We start from the raw sequence: 18563 nt of genomic DNA, 5'->3' as shown, positions 1-18563 counted from the left end.
GCATGAGATAATTTTTAAAACAGTATTTATTTACAAATTTACAGTACATATATTTATATCAATTTACATGATAAAATATGACATAATACAAATAGCTACATTATGTACAAAACTTAAAATATCTAAATATTCATATTATTATTATAATTGGTCTTTGGAAAATATCCATGACTTGAGTATAAATCTCAAGGCCAGAGATCCTGTTACATACTAAAATCTGAACAGAACAAGGTGGCTGGCCTTGTAACCCTTCTCACAAAGACAGACTGCAGTATAAATCTCTTACATCAACTGAGTAACAACACTGCTCGGACATATATAGTGGGTTTCAGGGTAATGGTTGAGTGGAGGCAGCTTATATAGTAACGTATAGCTTGACATTATTCAGTATCAAAAGTAGGTACCATATACAGTATAGCATTGGACTGCTCAGTATCCAACATCACATAGACAAAATACATTAAAGATCTATTTGTGCTAGTCAGTTGAAATCCACCTCAAAAAAAAAAAAAAAAAAAAAAAAAAAAAAAAAAAAACCTACAGTGGCAGCATTGGTCACTTCGTTTTTAGAAGGCCATACAGGTTAATTATCAGGAATTATGTTAACCCCTTCAATTCAATAACATACTATAATTTGTATTCAGTTCTTGGTACAATACCTCCATATGATTTTATTCAGCTCAGGGGAGACCTTCTGAACTAGATGAATTGGATATGGCCATCATTAACCCTTTTACTTCAAAAAATTCTTTTGAAGGTGAATAAAATTCATCTGGTGGTAGCAAGAATACAACACATCACTGGCTTCATGGGGTTACACGAGGGTGCTTCACATTATTCTCAAACCAAAATTCTTCGCTGTTTTGACATATTCAGCTGAAGAGGCACACTATCTGATGTGTTAGGTTTAAGATACTCTGCTTCATAGTCCAGAATATATGTAAACAAGCCACCAAGTTAGGGATTTCTATATACACCTACTGTATTATTTTACTGGATGACAAACAAGTGATTATTAAAAAATGAACATTAAGACAGTAGACAGGTATAATTGGCACTTGTGTAAAATCTAGCAACAGTAAGACCAATCAATACACAAAGGACAAATTTACATTCCAAACATCAACAACACTTTGAGAAAACAATTATCTGCCAGTTGTGAACATTGGTTAATCATGGGTTGCAAGTTCTTGAAGCTTAAGCACTGAAATGGCTTACCTTATGGCGAAATGCTCAGACTTGTTCCTCTGGAATTATTAATTCTGGGATGACAATTCCTTAGGATATTTTATTCACAAAGGTAATATAAACATAAACAATTTTCAAAGCTAAGAAAAGGAATATAATTTTTTTTTATTTACTTAACTTCACTGTATTAGGCCTAGTTACTTTACTTCAAAGTTCTGTAAGCAGAGATTCTCAAAACAAAGAACATTAATCTGTTACCTGCATTTTCATTACATTACACAGTTTTCTGAGACAAGAGAGATGGCTTCCAATATACTGTACTGTACTAAATCAATATAGGTTGCTGTAGCAAACAAAACAGGTAATGTTAAAGTGATGGGTCAGTGTTATTATGCTTACTACTGCACTACCTGACGCTGGCTTGGGCACATATTCTCGTTGGTTAAGGATCCACCCTGGAAGCTCTCCCTTGATTATTTATTTCTACATATGGCAAGTTAATACTGTCTTGTACAGTATTTGTAAAATATATGTAAATAGCTGAAAGACAAAGACAACATACGATGGAATAACTGGGTGTAATATGCAAAATAAATAACTAAAGATGAGGTACCTGTACTACAGTGTCTCTTAAGCTGACAAAGAATAGACCCTTGATGTCAGTGGCTGAAGGATTTGCGTCTCCAGCTGGATGGGGCATATTTCTCACTTCTGTCTTGCTTCTACCGTGTGATTATATTCAACTGAGAGACTTTTGAAACTGGAGAGCTAAGACAGAGTCTTCACTAACCCCTCTGATAAAACAGGTCTTTCCTATGCTGCATAAAATCATCTGGAAGTAACAAGAAAAAACTTTTATACTACATCCTTGCACTAATGGGGTTAAACCCCAGTGAGACATGCCAGCTGCCATCAGGTGAACACAGTTGACCCAGGTAAGCATGGAACAATGCCTAACAAAATGAGCACAACAGGTACTACACAATAACAATAAAGCATAAATCTGGCATAAACCATTTAACTAATTATCCAACTTCTAATCTCTGAACATAGTTCTTTCGTTTCCACAATCAAAACAGGTAAGACAAGAATTTTTATTGTAAAGTACATTACAAGGGCCTAAATGTTTAACATGAAACTGCATTTAATTAAGCCTTACTGTTCCCGCTGTATTTTTGATGATTATCACTTAAAGACCTTCACTTCACACCAGTCCAAGCCATAATTCAGAGAAATTATGCTTCAATCTGAAATGCACATTATGGAGTTCATTACCAAGTCACTGCCTATCATACAACACAACATCAAGTACTGTCAGCTATCCAATGCATGACTAGAGTGCTATAATTTTGGTATGCATCAGAAAATCCGGAGTGTCAGAGTACAGTTTTGTAATAAATAGTGTTCATATTTAGCTGATGCAACCCCACCACTCAAAGGACAGAACAATTACACAAAAAAACAAACAATTTAAATTTTCCGGAAATGTACCTAAAGGAATGAATATATTTCATGTCTGTCAAGCATAAAATATGTAAATACTGCATTATGTAATTTATAGCATTAACACTGCCAGTAATGCAGAACTAAAAGTAATGACTGAGATGAACTGGGCTAAATAAATCTCACCCTCAATTTTCAGCACTAGTGGCCTGACCTAGCCGGCCCCAAGCCCGGTGGCCTGACCTAGCCTGACTTGACCCTCATACTGGGTGATGCTGTATCTGGCCCACAGTTCGCCCTGACCCTCGGCCTTTCTTGTGACCTCCGAAGCTGAACCACATACCTGAAAAGTGAGATGCAAGCGTTGGCAGAGAAATCAAATTTCATGTCTCGTACAGTATGTATATCTTACCTTTTAGGCCACACAATGTACTACAGTAAGTCCTTGTTATATGTCGGTGAGGTGTTCCACAATATCACATCTTTTTCCATACAACTTGTACTGTATACATCAAGGGAAACTGGCAAATCAGATTTACAGGCAGCAATGGAACTTTAATAAGCAATTTTCTATAAATCAATATGGACTTGAGAGCATTAAGGGGCATAAAAATACAACTCATATAATGATGACTTGCTGTAGTCATAAATACTGTAATCACTCCAGATTGTACAAGGTACTGTTCAACATGACAAAAACACTATCAAGTAATTTCAATAACAAGGGTGCTTACAGGTACAAACGTACCAGTAAGGACAGGCAACCCCCCCCCCCCCAAAAAAAAAAAGTGATTGGAAAACAAGGTAAGAAGAATGGAAAATGATAGACAATAAAGTAAGAAACAGATAAACTGTAAAGTCAGGTGATAAAGAATAAAATTACAAAAATGATAAGTGATACAAAAGGATAAGGTAGACAGATTAAAAGCTAATATGAATAGGGAATATGTGAAACTCAGATTATACCCTTGAATCTGACGATGAATATTTTAATGTATTCTTGCTAAATCCAGATGATCTCACTCAGCTCAGGAAAGAACTCTATTTGGGGAGTTAATGATGGTTATATTGTACCTAACCCTTCCAATTCAAAAAGTCTATCCTAAATAAAATAAGCTGGAGATATGCAAGAATAAAAAATACATCACAAGACTGAAGGGGTTAGGGAAAGGAAGGGAAGACAGAAAAGATATGGTTACTCTCCAGCTTATCCATAGATTCACACACAACTACAAGTCCATAATTCTGTCATCTAATTTTTTACACAAATATTTGCACAAATATATTAAGTTGTGTGGTTATTAATCACTGGTTCTTTGATTAGTTTAATTTCTAGCAACTACCAGTATTAATATACCTCCACCAAGCTCTGCAGTTTTGTTACTGAATTAAACTAACTAGCTACATGATTAATTAACACACTTTCTTGGGATGTGACACTGGGTCCAAAGTGTTTTTGCACAATAGTTCTTTGGACATGGAATCACATCCTAAAATGGGAAATACAGCTGGGCATGAACAGGAAGAGTCTTTTTTGCTCTTGCCTGGCTGTCTTTCCCTTTGTCTAGACACAATTTCACATCTAAAGAATGGCTGTGCAAAATCATTTCTGACGTGATTTCACACCCAATGAAAGGGGAAAGTGCTAATTAGTTAAACATGAAATAATACCCTGTCAACACTCACTTATAAATTTATGAAAAACATCTCATGCTAGTTATGTTATTTGTAGTTAAGTATCTAGTTTAAACCAATGCTAATGGTAAAGCTGTTCCAGTGCCACCATCACCACAAACCACCAGCAGGGCTAAACTTTACCTAGACTAACTTGTGACAGGCTCTTGTCACACTTGCCTTTCTTCTTCCCCTCGGGTGGCTGAACACCTGAGGGAAGGCTATTGGAGCGAATTTCTGGATCAACATTGACTAGAAGTTCAGCCTGAGCGTATGTCATGGCCTGCACACACTTGTGCGATTTGGTGGCTGTGAGGAAACATACCAGGCTACAGTATTCACATGAAGCAAAGGAAACATAATTCACGATTTTAACCAATAATCCAGAAATTATAACTGAATAAAAGTTAAATATACAAAATGGACTAAGGAAATTTCCCAATAATTATACTATGAAAAATTTCAACACAAATCTAACAAGACTAGATTTTTTTTACCTTTTAACATAAATCTATATATATAAAGAGAAGAAGGCTGACAAATTTATGCTTTCCTTCTTGGCATTTCATCTGAAACTTCACAAGTTTAATCGCAGTGAGAGATTATGCAAGCTATACCTAACCCCTCCAGTTAGAAAAATCTCCCTAAATTAAATGTAACTGTCTGTAGGTAGCAATAAGTATGTGGTAAAATATGTTACTAGACTCAAGGGGATATTTCTATCACCTAATCCACAGCACATCTCACTTGTATGAAAGAATAATATTTCATCATCATCATCATCTAATCCTGTATTGCCCCATGAGGAGCATAGGAGCCTGGGGCTAGGAAAGTTGGGCCTGACATTTAAGATGAGAGTGACCAGCCTCACTCATCGCTGAGTGGCATTACAAGAGCAATAAACCCCAACCACCCCTTGGATATAAACCTGTCCAGGCTCAATCCGACTGGAGTGCCGTAATTACTCACTACACCACCAGGTGCCATACTCCATCAAAATATATATATATATGCTGTATGTACTGTGTATATCTCATCTTAAATGTCAGGACCAACTTGCCTTGCCCCAGGTTCCTACACTCCTCTATGGGGCAACACAGGATTAGAAGATGGATGGATGGATGGATGGATGGATGGATGGATGAATGGATGTATAGATATCCATCCAGCCATCATCCAATCCTACACTGCCCCATAAGGAGTGTAGGAGCCCAGGGCTAGGCAGCTGGTCCTGACATTTAAGATGAGAGTGACCAGCCTCACTCACCCCTGAGTGGCATTACGTGAGCAATAAACCCCATCCACCCCTTGGATATAAACCTTCACCGGCTCAATCCGACTGAAGCGCAATAATTACCCACTAAATCACCAGGCACCAAAATCTGGTTATATGGTTACCACCCAGCATAGTAAATGGTTTCCTGGTGTACAGAAAACCATTTTGCTTGTCACTCAGTGTAGAGTCACCCACAGGTAGAAGGAAGAGGAAAGAATGAAGGGAAGAAAGAGAGAAGAGGGAGTGTAAAGTTACCCGTAGGCAGAAGGAAGAGGAAAGACTGAAGGAAAGATAGACACAAGAGGATGGAAGGAAAGAAGGATGGAGGAGAGGAAAGGGCAGACACCCGAAAACTGCACTACATTGAGTGAGTGGATGGTGAGTGCCCCCACCTACCACACACACACACACACACATATATATATATATATATATATATACACACATACAGTAATGGCCTCTCATTCTGCATCTGGTCTTACGTTATTTCCAGTCTTTCGGCGGTTTTTATAAACACTCCCATCATGAAAGTTCTCTGCTCTTCTGACACATATGCTGAGCCAATCAGTACCCACAACAGGGTCGCCAGCTCGTCACTGGTACCTGTGCACTCATAGTTGCCAATTTGGCACTGTTGGTGCTAGATTGAATGCTTTTCATAATAATTTTGTGCTAATAAATGTTAGATTTTCTTCTACATCTAGCACGTTCTGAAGTCCAATTTAACGTGAAAATCTGAACAGTTCACCTGTAGCTTAGCGCATTTTAAAGTTGAGCTTAGCGCTTTTGAAGATTTTTGCTTGCCAACACGCATGCCATCATGACTCGTGAGTGTCTGGCTCTGTAAGCGACCTTTCAAAAGTTTGGAAACTTTGTTGTGCTATTGTTCATATGTAAATATACCTAGGTTAAGGTGATTTCTTGCGTATTTTTACAGGTATACCTTGATATACGATACCCCTATATGCGATACCCTGGATTTGTGATGGGAGTAGAAATACCATCATACCCCACCTAACGATGGCCAAATCCCAGTTTAACGATAGACTTTAATCTTTTTTTAACGATTTTGATGATACAAGTATTTTAAACTAAAACTGTGTGTTGAGGCTCAATTATGCACTGTTTTTAGACTTAGATTAATGCGTTTTAGACATAAGTGGGGTGAACATCGTCATTTTGAGGCAAAGTTTATGAAGCTTGATTTTGACTTTCAGGTTTTATTTGTTGGTTTGAGTGAGTTATTTACAGGTGTAAGGCATACGTTAGATTGGCTTTAAACTTGTTTTTGGACTCATTTAGGTGGGTTTAGGATTTGGCTGGGGGGGAAAGCCCAAGGCTCAAAAAAGCATCCCCATACTTTACATGTTAAATCTACCCCAAGATACAATACCCCGCCTAACAATGGGTTTTTACTTAACCAATTGCATCGTTAAACCGAGATATACTTGTATCATGAAATACATTAAATATAAGTTGCTTATTTAATATTTAGTGCTTAGGGTTGACCAATAATTCTTACTAGACACTGTCACTGCATTGGGGTGATTGACCAAGATTGCTAGAAACTTTTTGACAGGTTGTCTCGGTCATTCGGCGGTTTCTGCTCTTTCAGCACCTGCTTGGCTCCGAAAATGCCGAATGAGAGGACTTTTACTGTGTGTGTGTGTGTGTGTGTGTGTGTGTGTTTAAACAGGTATGACAAAAGCATCTACAGCAACAGTTCAGTATAATAAAGAAAAACCATCCTTCCTTCCTCTTTCTCCCTGTATTACCAATCTCTACAAGATGCAAAAGACTAGAACGCTGAGTAGACTGACACTTAATAATAGTACAGTATATATTAATCTAATGTAATTCATACCTCAGAAATATCTGAGAGTTGGCAACTTCAGTTTTGTCACAACTCCCTAGCATGTTTTAAATCTCACTTTCATGGCAATATATTATATTATGCTGTAACTATGAACTTATACTGACGTAAACTAAATATCAATCACAGCATTCAATGAAAGCCAGGATTTAAAATTTCATCTGCAGTGTGATGTGCTTAAGCTGTTATACTGATAATTAGAAGATGCAGTTAATACACATCACTATTAGGTAATGCCATGAAGCAAGTGGATGTTATTTCATAATGTTAAGCTGCATCGTCCATTCTCAGTGGCTATGCTTAACCTCTTGATTATGATAAGGTGCTGGGCCAATGTTGGATGTGTGAAGAAAGCTGTGTCATTCTAAAATCCTTGTGTTTTTTCCATTAATGTTTAGTTTTAAGATATTTCATTCCTCCTCAGTGCTGCTGTAAAATACCTAAACAATAACAGCATATCAATGGGTCATTCTTCTCATCCTGATGGCCCATTAAGGTGTTTATTACTGGTAACTGTCAAAAACCTAACTTTGTATCATGCAAAGGGGAATCTGGGCAAAAAAGGACAAAAATTTCGCATTAATGTCACTCGACTACAATTCCCTGTTCCTTTTTACCCTGCCAAAACCGTCACTCCAACATTCTAGGTATACTGATATGATCTAGTTTTACATTACTCTCCTATCATGCAATCTCTTTCTATGCTCGTGAAATACACTGATACACTAATAATGTACTTTGCCTCATACAATATTCTGATTGGCTTTTCTACTTTTTAGTTTCAACAGCATCCCATTTTACCCCCCAAAATGAACTTCTGGCAGACTCCCTCCTTAATTAGCTTAAATTTATTTTCTAACTAGGGTTGCTACTATGTCACCACATTGGTGCTTGTGTGAAAGTATAGATGCAACAAGCACATACAGTGTGGACAAAATGTTTTATCATCATCATGACCCTTTTTCCCAAATAAGGATGGGGTGAGATCATTTAGCTATAATAAACGACTGTAGAGTACTGCAGTACAGTACAATTAAGAGGATGACACCAGTTTTAACATAATGGGGTGTAATAACTCAAGAACCTGTACAGTATTCATAAGAACTATAACGTAAGCTGTATTACTACCAGGACTTCTTAGTATACAAGAACCTTTTGTTTTATATGTGAACAGGGTATGATGGGGAAAAACAAAATCATCACTATCAAACCAACTTTAATTTACACTAAGGAAAAAGATAAAGAGAAAGCACCTATGTAGGAGAACTATCATACAGCAAGCCTAATGAAATGGGCCATACAATCACTAACACAACATTTGTCAGAAAAATTTCAAATCATCATCCTGATCTCTTTCCCACCTAAGGATAGAGTAAGGCAGAATTCAGAAAACATGGAAGGAGAAAGTATTAAGGAGTGAGAACTATCAAGACCATGCCCAATGAAATGGGCCAGATTTATTCACTTACACACACCAATCATGAACCTGCAATCCTGGCTCCATGTCACAAGCCTAATCATCTGCACATATTTTTAGGTTACACATGGATCATAAAAAGAATGCAGTAAATACATACTTCGGGGTCTCTTTGGCCTATTCCTTTGGTTGAGAGCAGCAACTTTGGCCAGATGCTTAGCTTTCTCGGTAACAACAAATCCTGCACTCTCATCAGCAGCCACAAGGTGTCGTTCTCTCCTAGAGAAAGAAAAAGTATCGCTATTTTATACTGGTTAACCTTTTCAGTACAGTAACATCCTTTTAAACATATTTCAGACACCTTATGAAAGACCTTTCGAACTGGAGGCGTAGCATACAGAAATACTCAACTCAGTCTCTACTTCATTTGAATAAAAATCCTGAATAGTCATCAGCTGCCACTGTGATCAAATGATAAAGAAGTCATCATAGAAGAGAAGTGGTTAAACATCACATCTAACTCTCTGCTAATGCTACTTTCCAGAGTAACCAGAGTAATGCACAGAAAATATCAGTGTTTTCATGAACTCCTGGCCATTACTGTGTTATGTGGTTATGCATACTCTCTTTGATAACTAGTAAGCTGCTCTTTAGATAACAGAACCAATATTGGATACATTGAGTTTTACAGAAAAAACATTGCTTCCTCTGACATCCATTACAAAAAAAAAAAAAAAAAAAAAAAAAAAAAAAAAAGTTTCATCAGCCTTCATTTTGCTCAGATGCAAAAAAAAACACTGCCAATAGTTAATTCTGAGCAGCATGAGTTAGGACAATACCGTATTTTTATTTCAGAATGACTATGCAAAATGAGTTCATTGGCAAAACTAGCCTGCAATAAAATGTTTGTCCCTGACTTTTGTTTCTCTGCATCACCCTCCAATCACAGTCCTGATGTTTCAAATACAAATATTAACCTGTGGATTGCAGGCCACAGCTCAGGCTGTGCTAACCTTCCAGTGGCTGTGCATCACCACTAACTTCTACGTCCCTACGCAAACTTACTCATGGCGTTATACAAAGAAGGGGAGTGATTTTTTTTTTTTTTTTTTTTTTTTTTAACCAGATGATGCCCTGGATGTTTATCTTCAAGTTTATAAAAAAAAAAAAAAAAAGTTCACTACATCCCTATGCAAACTTATGCATGTACAAAGATGGAGAGAGAGAGAATTTTTTTTTCCTACTAGATGATGCCCTGGATGTTTATCTTCATGTTTATAATAAACAAAAGCTAAGGAAAAAATAATAATAATTTTTGCACACCACAAGGTGGGATAAAAAAACGTAATTGCACAATCCATGGGTTAAGTAAATCCTTACCAAGAGTAATGCCCACCTGAAAGCCTCCATCCATTTCTGCTTCTCTGCTGCTGTCTTGCAAGAGAACACATACCACTTGTTCTTTTCAAGACTGTGAATCTTCCATCCATTATGCACACTAATGTTGAGGCTGGAATCTGGAAAATAATGGAAACAGTTATTTGGAATACCTGTATTTCCAAACTATAATTTCATGATTCAGCACTGCTAAAAGCTACACAGCAGCTACAGAACTGAACAATTTACAATGCACCATTACCTCACTATAGCACCCAATATACTGCTTTACTCAACTGAAGGAAGCCCATGCCCTCAAATTGGTTCACTACCAATTATCTGGCAAAATGTACAGAATGTCATCAGACACTGAATAAGGATGTACTTGATGGTGAGCAATTTATTCTACAGAAAACAATAAGAAACTAACCTTTTCCATCGGGGAGATCAACAATCTCACACATATTGAGATTCAGTCTCCCTCTGTATACAAATGTATTCCGCTTGAGGAGGTCTCGCTTGCAATAGACAAGCTGGTGGTCAAAGAGGAAGAGAGTAACTTCCTTTGGCCATGACCCACCCACACCTTTGGTAACTTCTCCCTGATAGATCAACTGCGAGCTATCCTCAAGGAGTTCCGAACCCTGGTTGGATGATCATCATTAGCATTATAAAAAATTATGGCTAAAGCACTGCATATCAAAGGAGGCATAAAACTCTATTGGTATGATGCAAAATAGTTTCATGGTGTCTATAGTAGAACTGGTGATGACAATTAAGGGCAATGTGATGGTGACTGTAGAGGTACTGGGGCACTGTTCATGACAGAAGAAGCACCACACATCTTTACATGTTCCACCAACATTAAAGAGCTGGAAAATGGGAGAAGGAAGAATAAGAGTAATCTAACTGGATTTAGTATATACCTGTAAACTGATCTTAGCTTGGGAGAAAAATGCACACTAATTACTGGCTATTTAGGAAGGAAATACAAATTAGTTTTATCATTATAGTTTAACAATTGCCTCATACACATATCAACACATTCAAAAGTTTCTAACATCAACAGTCACTCTTTAATAGGTTTTCAACTGAACTTACTGATACTTAGTTTTCATTACGATGGTAATTCTAGCTTCATTGTAAGTCATAACTCTTTTGCAACATATTACGGCTCATTCACATTTAAAGCTCAAAATTTCTAACTTGTACAAATGACATATTGGTACACAGTCTTACCTCCCAGCCCTCAACTGTGATCTGCCATGATGCAATCTTCTCCAGGCACTCCATCCTCCTCTTGCGCTCGTTGACAAGAAGTGCCACATCTCTCATTGCCTCAAGGGCTCCCTTAACACTATTGTAGTCTGGATGGTCAGGCTGAAACAGTACCATTAAAGATTCATTGTATTGGTAACTGCAAAATAAATCTATAGTCTAACAATCCTCTTTAAATCATCATCATTCAAACCTTAATTCCAACCTAAAAGACTGAGTGAAGTAAGATCCAGAATAATAGGAAAAAGTAAGATCCAGAATAATACGAAAAAGTAAGATCCAGAATAATGGGAAAAAGCAAGATCCAGAATAATAGAAAGCATAAAAAAATTAACATCAAACAGCAAGCACTGTGAAATGGATCACACAATCATTCCAGTTTCCAAAATCTCTCCCATACATCAATGTTCAAGTCATTTTACATCATCATCCAGACTTCCTTTCTCACCCCAGGGCAGGGTGATCCATTCTATACATACTGCACATACTGCATAATGAAACTATATATCTGTAGTCATAATGGTACAACAATAAAACTATTATCAAGTTCTAACAAAATCATAAAAACCTAAAGCAGTTACCCTGTCACGTCATCATCATCATTCTCCTCCTCCTCCTCTGATCATCATCATCATCTAGGCCTTTTTCCCACCAAAGGATGGGGTAAGGCAGGGTCCAAAACACAAAGAACGCAAAAGATCAAAAACATCACAAAGAAAGCAAAAGATCAAAACATCAACCTATCAGCAGCATTTCAAATGAAATGGGCCATACATTCCTGCACACACCATCTGAGCTCACACAGTTTTGCTTCACCTTGTACATGTAGTTAAACACAATACTAACCTTTGTATATTTCAACAGTTCTTGAAGCTGAAGAGGGTATTTACATATTTTCTGGACAGGAGTGAGTAGGAACCCATCCAAAGAAATATCAATCATCTCCTGGAGCAGCCGACATGCCTCGAAGAAGTGGACGTACTTCTGATCCTGATAAAGCTCCTGCAATGATGACATGGCTGCTGGGTGGTTGTTGCAATACTCACTGTAGATCTCAAACTTTTCTCTCTGGAAAAAAATATAAAATAAAAAAAAAATTAAACAAAGGATAACAACCTGGAAAAAAGAAAAGAAAAAAAAAAAACTTAGGGCCAATGGCTCAACATCACAGTATAATACACTTAAGGTCTGATGATCAGACTTCTTCCCTTGATGACATTACATGATTAAAAAACCTCTAGCTTCCTCTTGGGGATAAAACCTATGCATAATACACATAAAATATATAGCTGAATACAAATACGTAGATCTGATTAGATGGAATTAGCTGAGAAAATTAACTACAGCAAGTTTTAGCTTTATACTGTCTTTCTATATTACTTTCTGCTGTTAATATCTTCATAATTACGGAAATGTTATCTCTCAAAGTTTCACCAATAACTAAAAATCTGATCTGCCAGGCTCCCTAATGACAGGAAAAAAAAAAAAAAAAAGTTACACTCTGCAACACACACCCAACATACAATAAAGCTCTCAAAAAGGGCAATTAGATGAAGAGAATACACTCTACAAAAACATAAACAAAGAAAGTATAATAGAGGAAATTAGCTGAAGATAATATGACTACAAAAACTGAAGAGAGACAAAGTAGCACTGTGTAAAAGGGGGAATTATTTGAAGAGAATATGAACTACTAGAGCACAGATAAAATAGGAGTGCATACATTTTTTATGAAAGTAGCACCAATGCAGGACTTGTGAGGTTCCTGCCAGTCTATGCAAGTCTCCAGGTCTTTGAGAAATGAGCTCTGGAACTGATATAGCGCCTCCATGTTGCCAAAGATGGTGGATATCCGCTCGTTGCTGAACATGTCTGGCCTCTTCCGAACTTGCTTTAGGTAGCCCTGTTGAGGAAGTGATTAATAAATGTTTACATCATTACTACATATTTACCATATATGATTACATGAAAAACAACATTCACTATCACTATCCAAACATAAATTTGCACCACCATCAACATCACTCTGACCTCTTTTCCCACCTTCAGATGGGGTGAGGAAGGGTCGAGAGCAAGAGAGGACCTGACAGAAGAAGAACAAACAAAGATCTACCCAACTAAAATGACCAAACCCTCATTCACTGACCATTCAAGACTCAGGAATCATGACTCCACCTCATTTGCGGAAAACATAATTCTTGTGATGATCTTGCACCCTGAATTATCACGAAATATTTTTTTCATTCATTATTCCAATCCTGTGTTGCCCCACAAGAAGAACAGAAGCCTGGGGCTAGGCAAGTTGGACCTGACATTTAAGGTGACAGCGACCAGCCTCGCTCATTTCTGAGTGGCATTATGTGAGCAATAAACCCCAACCACCCCTTGGATATACATCTGCACAGGCTCAATCCAATTGGAGTGCCTTAATTACCCACAAAACCACCAGGCTCCATAATTTGGTTATATGGTTACCACCTGGTGTAGTAAATGTTTTCCTGGTGTACAGGAAACCATTAGGCTTGTCAGTCAGTGTCATGTCACCTGTACACAAAAGGAAGAGGAAAGACTGAAGGACACAAAGACACGATGAAGGAAGAGAGGAAAGGGAAGTCACCCGAGAGCAGCACTACATCGAGTAGGTGGATGGTAGGCACCCCCACCAACCAAAATGTTTATAATGCCTTTAATGTTTCACCGTAGTTGGTGCATTTATGTATTTTATTAATGCTAAAAACAATTTTGTCTACTTGAGACAAATCACAGCAGCCACAGGCTTCAAAACTATATCAAGCAACTCTTCCTCAGTTTAGATAACCACTTATAACAGATAATTTTGTTCTGCTGAAAAACAATTTATAACAGTATTCATTTATCTGTTTATTATTTTTAAATACAAAGAGGAAAGACTCAAATATTAGAAGCCAATAAGTGTAATCTAATATACTGTTAATAAAACAATACAGGTACTAAAGTATAGGAGAGTATTATATTACCTTTATAACATCTCTTAAGTGTTTCACAAAATCTCGTTCCGTGGAAATAATTTCATTGATGACATTGGTTCGTATCTGGTCATGAGAGAGTCCTGATATACTCAACTTCCTTGCTGGACCCCGTATTCTTGCATCATGGTTTCTGGAGCCTTGGTGGTCTTCTTGGTTTACTAGTATCTGCGAAACAATAACTTATTAAAAAAAAAAAAAATCCCAACCCTTCAAGATTCTGGGGCCTGAGGCTAGGCTACTCTGGTCCAGTATATTTTGAGGCAGATGACCAGCTCCTCTTGATGGTATTGCATGACTGAAAAACATCCAATTACCTCTTGGGAACTGAACTGTTGAAGGTTACTGCTCAGACAGGGGCATATTATCCACTACCTGTAGTTCTAGCATAACAATTAAAAGAAAAATTTGAATAACTTGTGAGTTGGGCAGGATATTTACATATACTTCAGTTATTTGAGAAATTCAGTAAAAAAAAAAAAAAAAAAAAAAAAAAAAAGAGTAAGGAGTGACAATCAAACAGCTAACCAGTAAAACTTGACAAGCCTCACTTACTTACATGCCCTTAAGTTAAATCACAAAAATATGCAGTGAAAGAAGGTAACAGAGGGGAAATCAGGCAGCTCAACAACCTCATGTCTAGGCTACTTGCCACACACTGAAGATTAACAATATTCAATTTAACTCTACCTAAAATTGCCATATTTTCATCTCGAATTCTGAGCTGTAACAACGGAGTAACATTAAAATATGATCTGAGTCATAAAAAAAAGTGCCACAGAAAAGGATGTAGAGCCATAACAGTCTTTCTCTGCCACTAAGCAATATGAAATAAACTACAGTACAATTGGATGAAAATCTGGGCCAGGAGAAGGTCAATGAATCACAGGAGCTGCCTTACCCTGACAAAGGCCGCAGGGAACCATCCGGCTCTGTTGCTGATGCGTCCCCACCACCAGTCCTTGTCTGTACAGTCCAGCACCGTGATCAGGTCCCCAGCTTTAAACACCAGCTCCTCAGAGTCCAACGTAACATGGTCCCACAGAGCCTCAGCGTATACTATCATGTCATCATCCTGGGGGAGAGGTATCCAATATCATGTCATGATACACTGTATAATAAGGCAAGACTGCTACACTTTTTTTCTTTTTTTGGTGGGGGGGGAGACGATGGAGACACCTGGATTATAACAGAGAAGAATAGTGTATAATAATAATAATAATAATAATCCATCCATCATCCAATCCTACACTGCCCCATGAGGAGCGTAGAAGCCCGGGGCTAGGCAGTTGGTCCCAACATTTAAGATGAGAGTGACCAGCCTCACTCATCCCTGAGTGGCATTACATGAGCAATCAACCCCAACCATCACTTGGATATAAACCTTCACCGGCTCAATCCGACTGGAGCGCAATAATTACCCATTAAACCACCAGGTGCCAAAATTTGGTTATATGGTTACCACCCAGCATAGTAAATAGTTTCCTGGTGTACAGGAAACCATTTGGCTTGTCACTCAGTGTAGAGTCACCCACAGGCAGAAGAAAGACGAAAGAATGAAGGAAAGAAAGACAGAAGAGGGAGTGTAAATTTACCTGTAACAGAAGGACAAGGAGAGAATGAAAGAAAGGAAGACAGAAGAGGATGGAAGGAAAGACGGATGGAGGAGAGGAAAGGGCAGACATCTGACAGCAGCACTACATCGAGTGAGTGGATGGTTAATAATAATACTAATAAAGTATCAGCCAATCCCATACCACCCCCATTGAGGTGTAATGGCTTAATGCCAGACTAATCTAGCCCAATATATTCAAGGGCTACTCCCTTTGGTGGCATTAAAGGACTGAAAAATCCCCAATCACCTTTTGGGGATCAAACTCCCATGTGTGGAACGGTATTTCACTATGACTGGGACATTCTAACCATTACATCATAAGGTGCTGCGTATACTCGGCAATACCTTTTAATTTATAATGCAAAGCTCATGAAATCTATTAACTGATTTTCTACTGTACTGTACTATACTGGATAGGCATATTGGATATTTTCCTTTGTTTTCTCCTCTAGCTTTGCTACACTACAGGCAAGTCAGCAAGAAAGCATGCCAAGTACAGTTCTGTACATCTTAAAGGTCAATGGATAATCTGGAAAAGGAATGAATAAAATTGTCTGAATCACTGTCATTAGCTTTACAACTACAACCCCTTGACACAAGTAACAACATCAAAGAACACTGTGACTTACATCCTCTAAGCTCCTCTTCAGGTCATTCCTAAAGTCCTCAGAATCGGACATGCCAATCTCATCCTCAGAAGTGGTGTTGTCCTCATTGAGGATGTTGCCAGCAGAAGGCCTGCGGTGCCTCCTGCTGGGGGTGTGAGTGGGGCTCCTCCCTTGCCTGACACTGCTAGCTGGGGTGTCATATGTTTTGTCTAGGTCCAGTGGCTGACTAATGGACCGGCGCAAGTGTGACGACCCTTTACTTCTTTTCAAGCTGAAACAGAAGATAGATTACTGAAAGTCACAACAAGAATTTGTAAAAACTAGAGGTTAAAAAAAAAAATTCTTTAATTCAGACAAAAATCATCCATTATAAATTTATAGAAGAAAAATTATAACAGTTTATTTTCTATCCATCTATCTATATTCAGACACCTTAATCCTGGAGAGGGTGGTCAAGATCAAACCACCTCTGTATCATCCTGTCCTCTGCCATTTGTACTGTATACCTCCACCACCATATCCCTCAATCTCACCCTCAGACTCTCACTTTCCCTCTACCTCATTAACATACACTTTCCTAGTCAATCAATCACTCCCCATTCTTTACATATGGTCAAACCATTAAAGGGTTCTTCTAACAAATTTCCAAACATCCATACCAACACCACAATGCCCCTGAACTACTATGTAACAAGGCCATATGCTGTGTCCTCATACACTACTGAGTACACTCTATAACACGCCTCTTTAAACCTGTGCAATGATTCTATACTACTTTCCCCTTAACAACACTCAACATCATACCTCTTAGACCTATGTAATGAGGCTGTGTGCTGGGGAAGCCTGTGTGCGGGCCTGATCTTGATGGGCTGTGGGGTGGAGAGCTGGCGGGAGTAGTGAAGCCCCCTTCCACCTATGCCCCCAGCGTCACTGTGGGTTCGACGCACCGCACGGGGGTTGACATCCCTCAGACGTCCACTACCACTGTCATCCACTAGACTCGCCTGGAATAAAACGCAGTGTTGGAGGATAAATGGCACTAAGAAAAATCATCACCTTCAACATCGACTTTTTTCTTTCCCAATTAAGGATGGGGTGGGGTAAGATTCAGAAAACAGAAAAACGAAAACCAAGACAGGGGAAGAATTATCAACAGCATGGCTACTGAAATGGGCCAGACACTCATTCATTCATCATTCTACTCCCCAGAATCCTCGCTCCACCTCATGGGTCTACAGAAGCACAACGGTGAGCCGCGGGAAAAAGGGTAAAATTGGGAGAGGCTATGAAAAACCTGAGTGAAATGAAAAGAGAAATGAATGAAATACGATAAACTGTACATCACAATTTTATATATAGAAAAAAAGGGAAGAAAAAGGCAAAGGAATAAAACATAGCGGTAGTCGAATAACGAAAGGACACTGAGTGTGATTCTAAGCTTTAAATTCCAATCTTTTGTCATTCCGGTAGCTGACACATATCAAGCCTAAAGGAGAGGTCTGAATCGTCTGATAATGAAACATATCCAAGTCTACGTTAGCTGCCAATAACTACATCCCCATAAAAATAAAAAAAATAGGCTATTGTAAAAAATGCCATTCCTATCGCATATACTGCATGCATTAATATACCTACTGTTCTGCTATCCCGCATGCCTGATCTGACAGACGCTTGGCCCCTATACAGCTCTCCACCACTCTCGACCAATCCAATTCATTCATCATCTCCTCCCCCCTTCCGTCCAATTGCTGACATTTACGATCAATCAACTTCCTTACAAAACCCAGTGATGCGAACTTTGGAATATGA

General features: G+C 38.2%; 1 protein-coding gene across 1 annotated transcript in view; it reads right to left on the bottom strand.

Annotated features, from left to right (window-relative positions):
• Positions 1-513: 513 nt before the first annotated feature.
• RhoGEF3 (Rho guanine nucleotide exchange factor 3) overlaps positions 514-18563 on the bottom strand; it is a 383735-nt gene continuing 365685 nt past the window's right edge. Inside the window, exons 8-19 of the mRNA XM_080282570.1 lie at positions 17559-17758; positions 16776-17025; positions 15433-15606; positions 14523-14699; positions 13250-13429; positions 12373-12594; positions 11488-11628; positions 10679-10892; positions 10268-10388; positions 9032-9150; positions 4486-4614; positions 514-2974 (exon numbers count right to left, since the gene is read on the bottom strand). Coding sequence (XP_080138696.1) covers positions 2892-2974; positions 4486-4614; positions 9032-9150; positions 10268-10388; positions 10679-10892; positions 11488-11628; positions 12373-12594; positions 13250-13429; positions 14523-14699; positions 15433-15606; positions 16776-17025; positions 17559-17758 — 2010 coding nt within the window. The 3' untranslated portion in view covers positions 514-2891. The remainder of the gene's footprint in view (positions 2975-4485; positions 4615-9031; positions 9151-10267; positions 10389-10678; positions 10893-11487; positions 11629-12372; positions 12595-13249; positions 13430-14522; positions 14700-15432; positions 15607-16775; positions 17026-17558; positions 17759-18563) is intronic.

Source organism: Coenobita brevimanus, chromosome 94 (assembly GCF_032717465.1).
Source record: "Coenobita brevimanus isolate Jiangsu-jjx chromosome 94, ASM3271746v2, whole genome shotgun sequence".
NCBI classification, from domain to species: Eukaryota; Metazoa; Arthropoda; class Malacostraca; order Decapoda; family Coenobitidae; genus Coenobita; species Coenobita brevimanus.
This window is presented reverse-complemented; position numbering and strand designations above follow the sequence as displayed.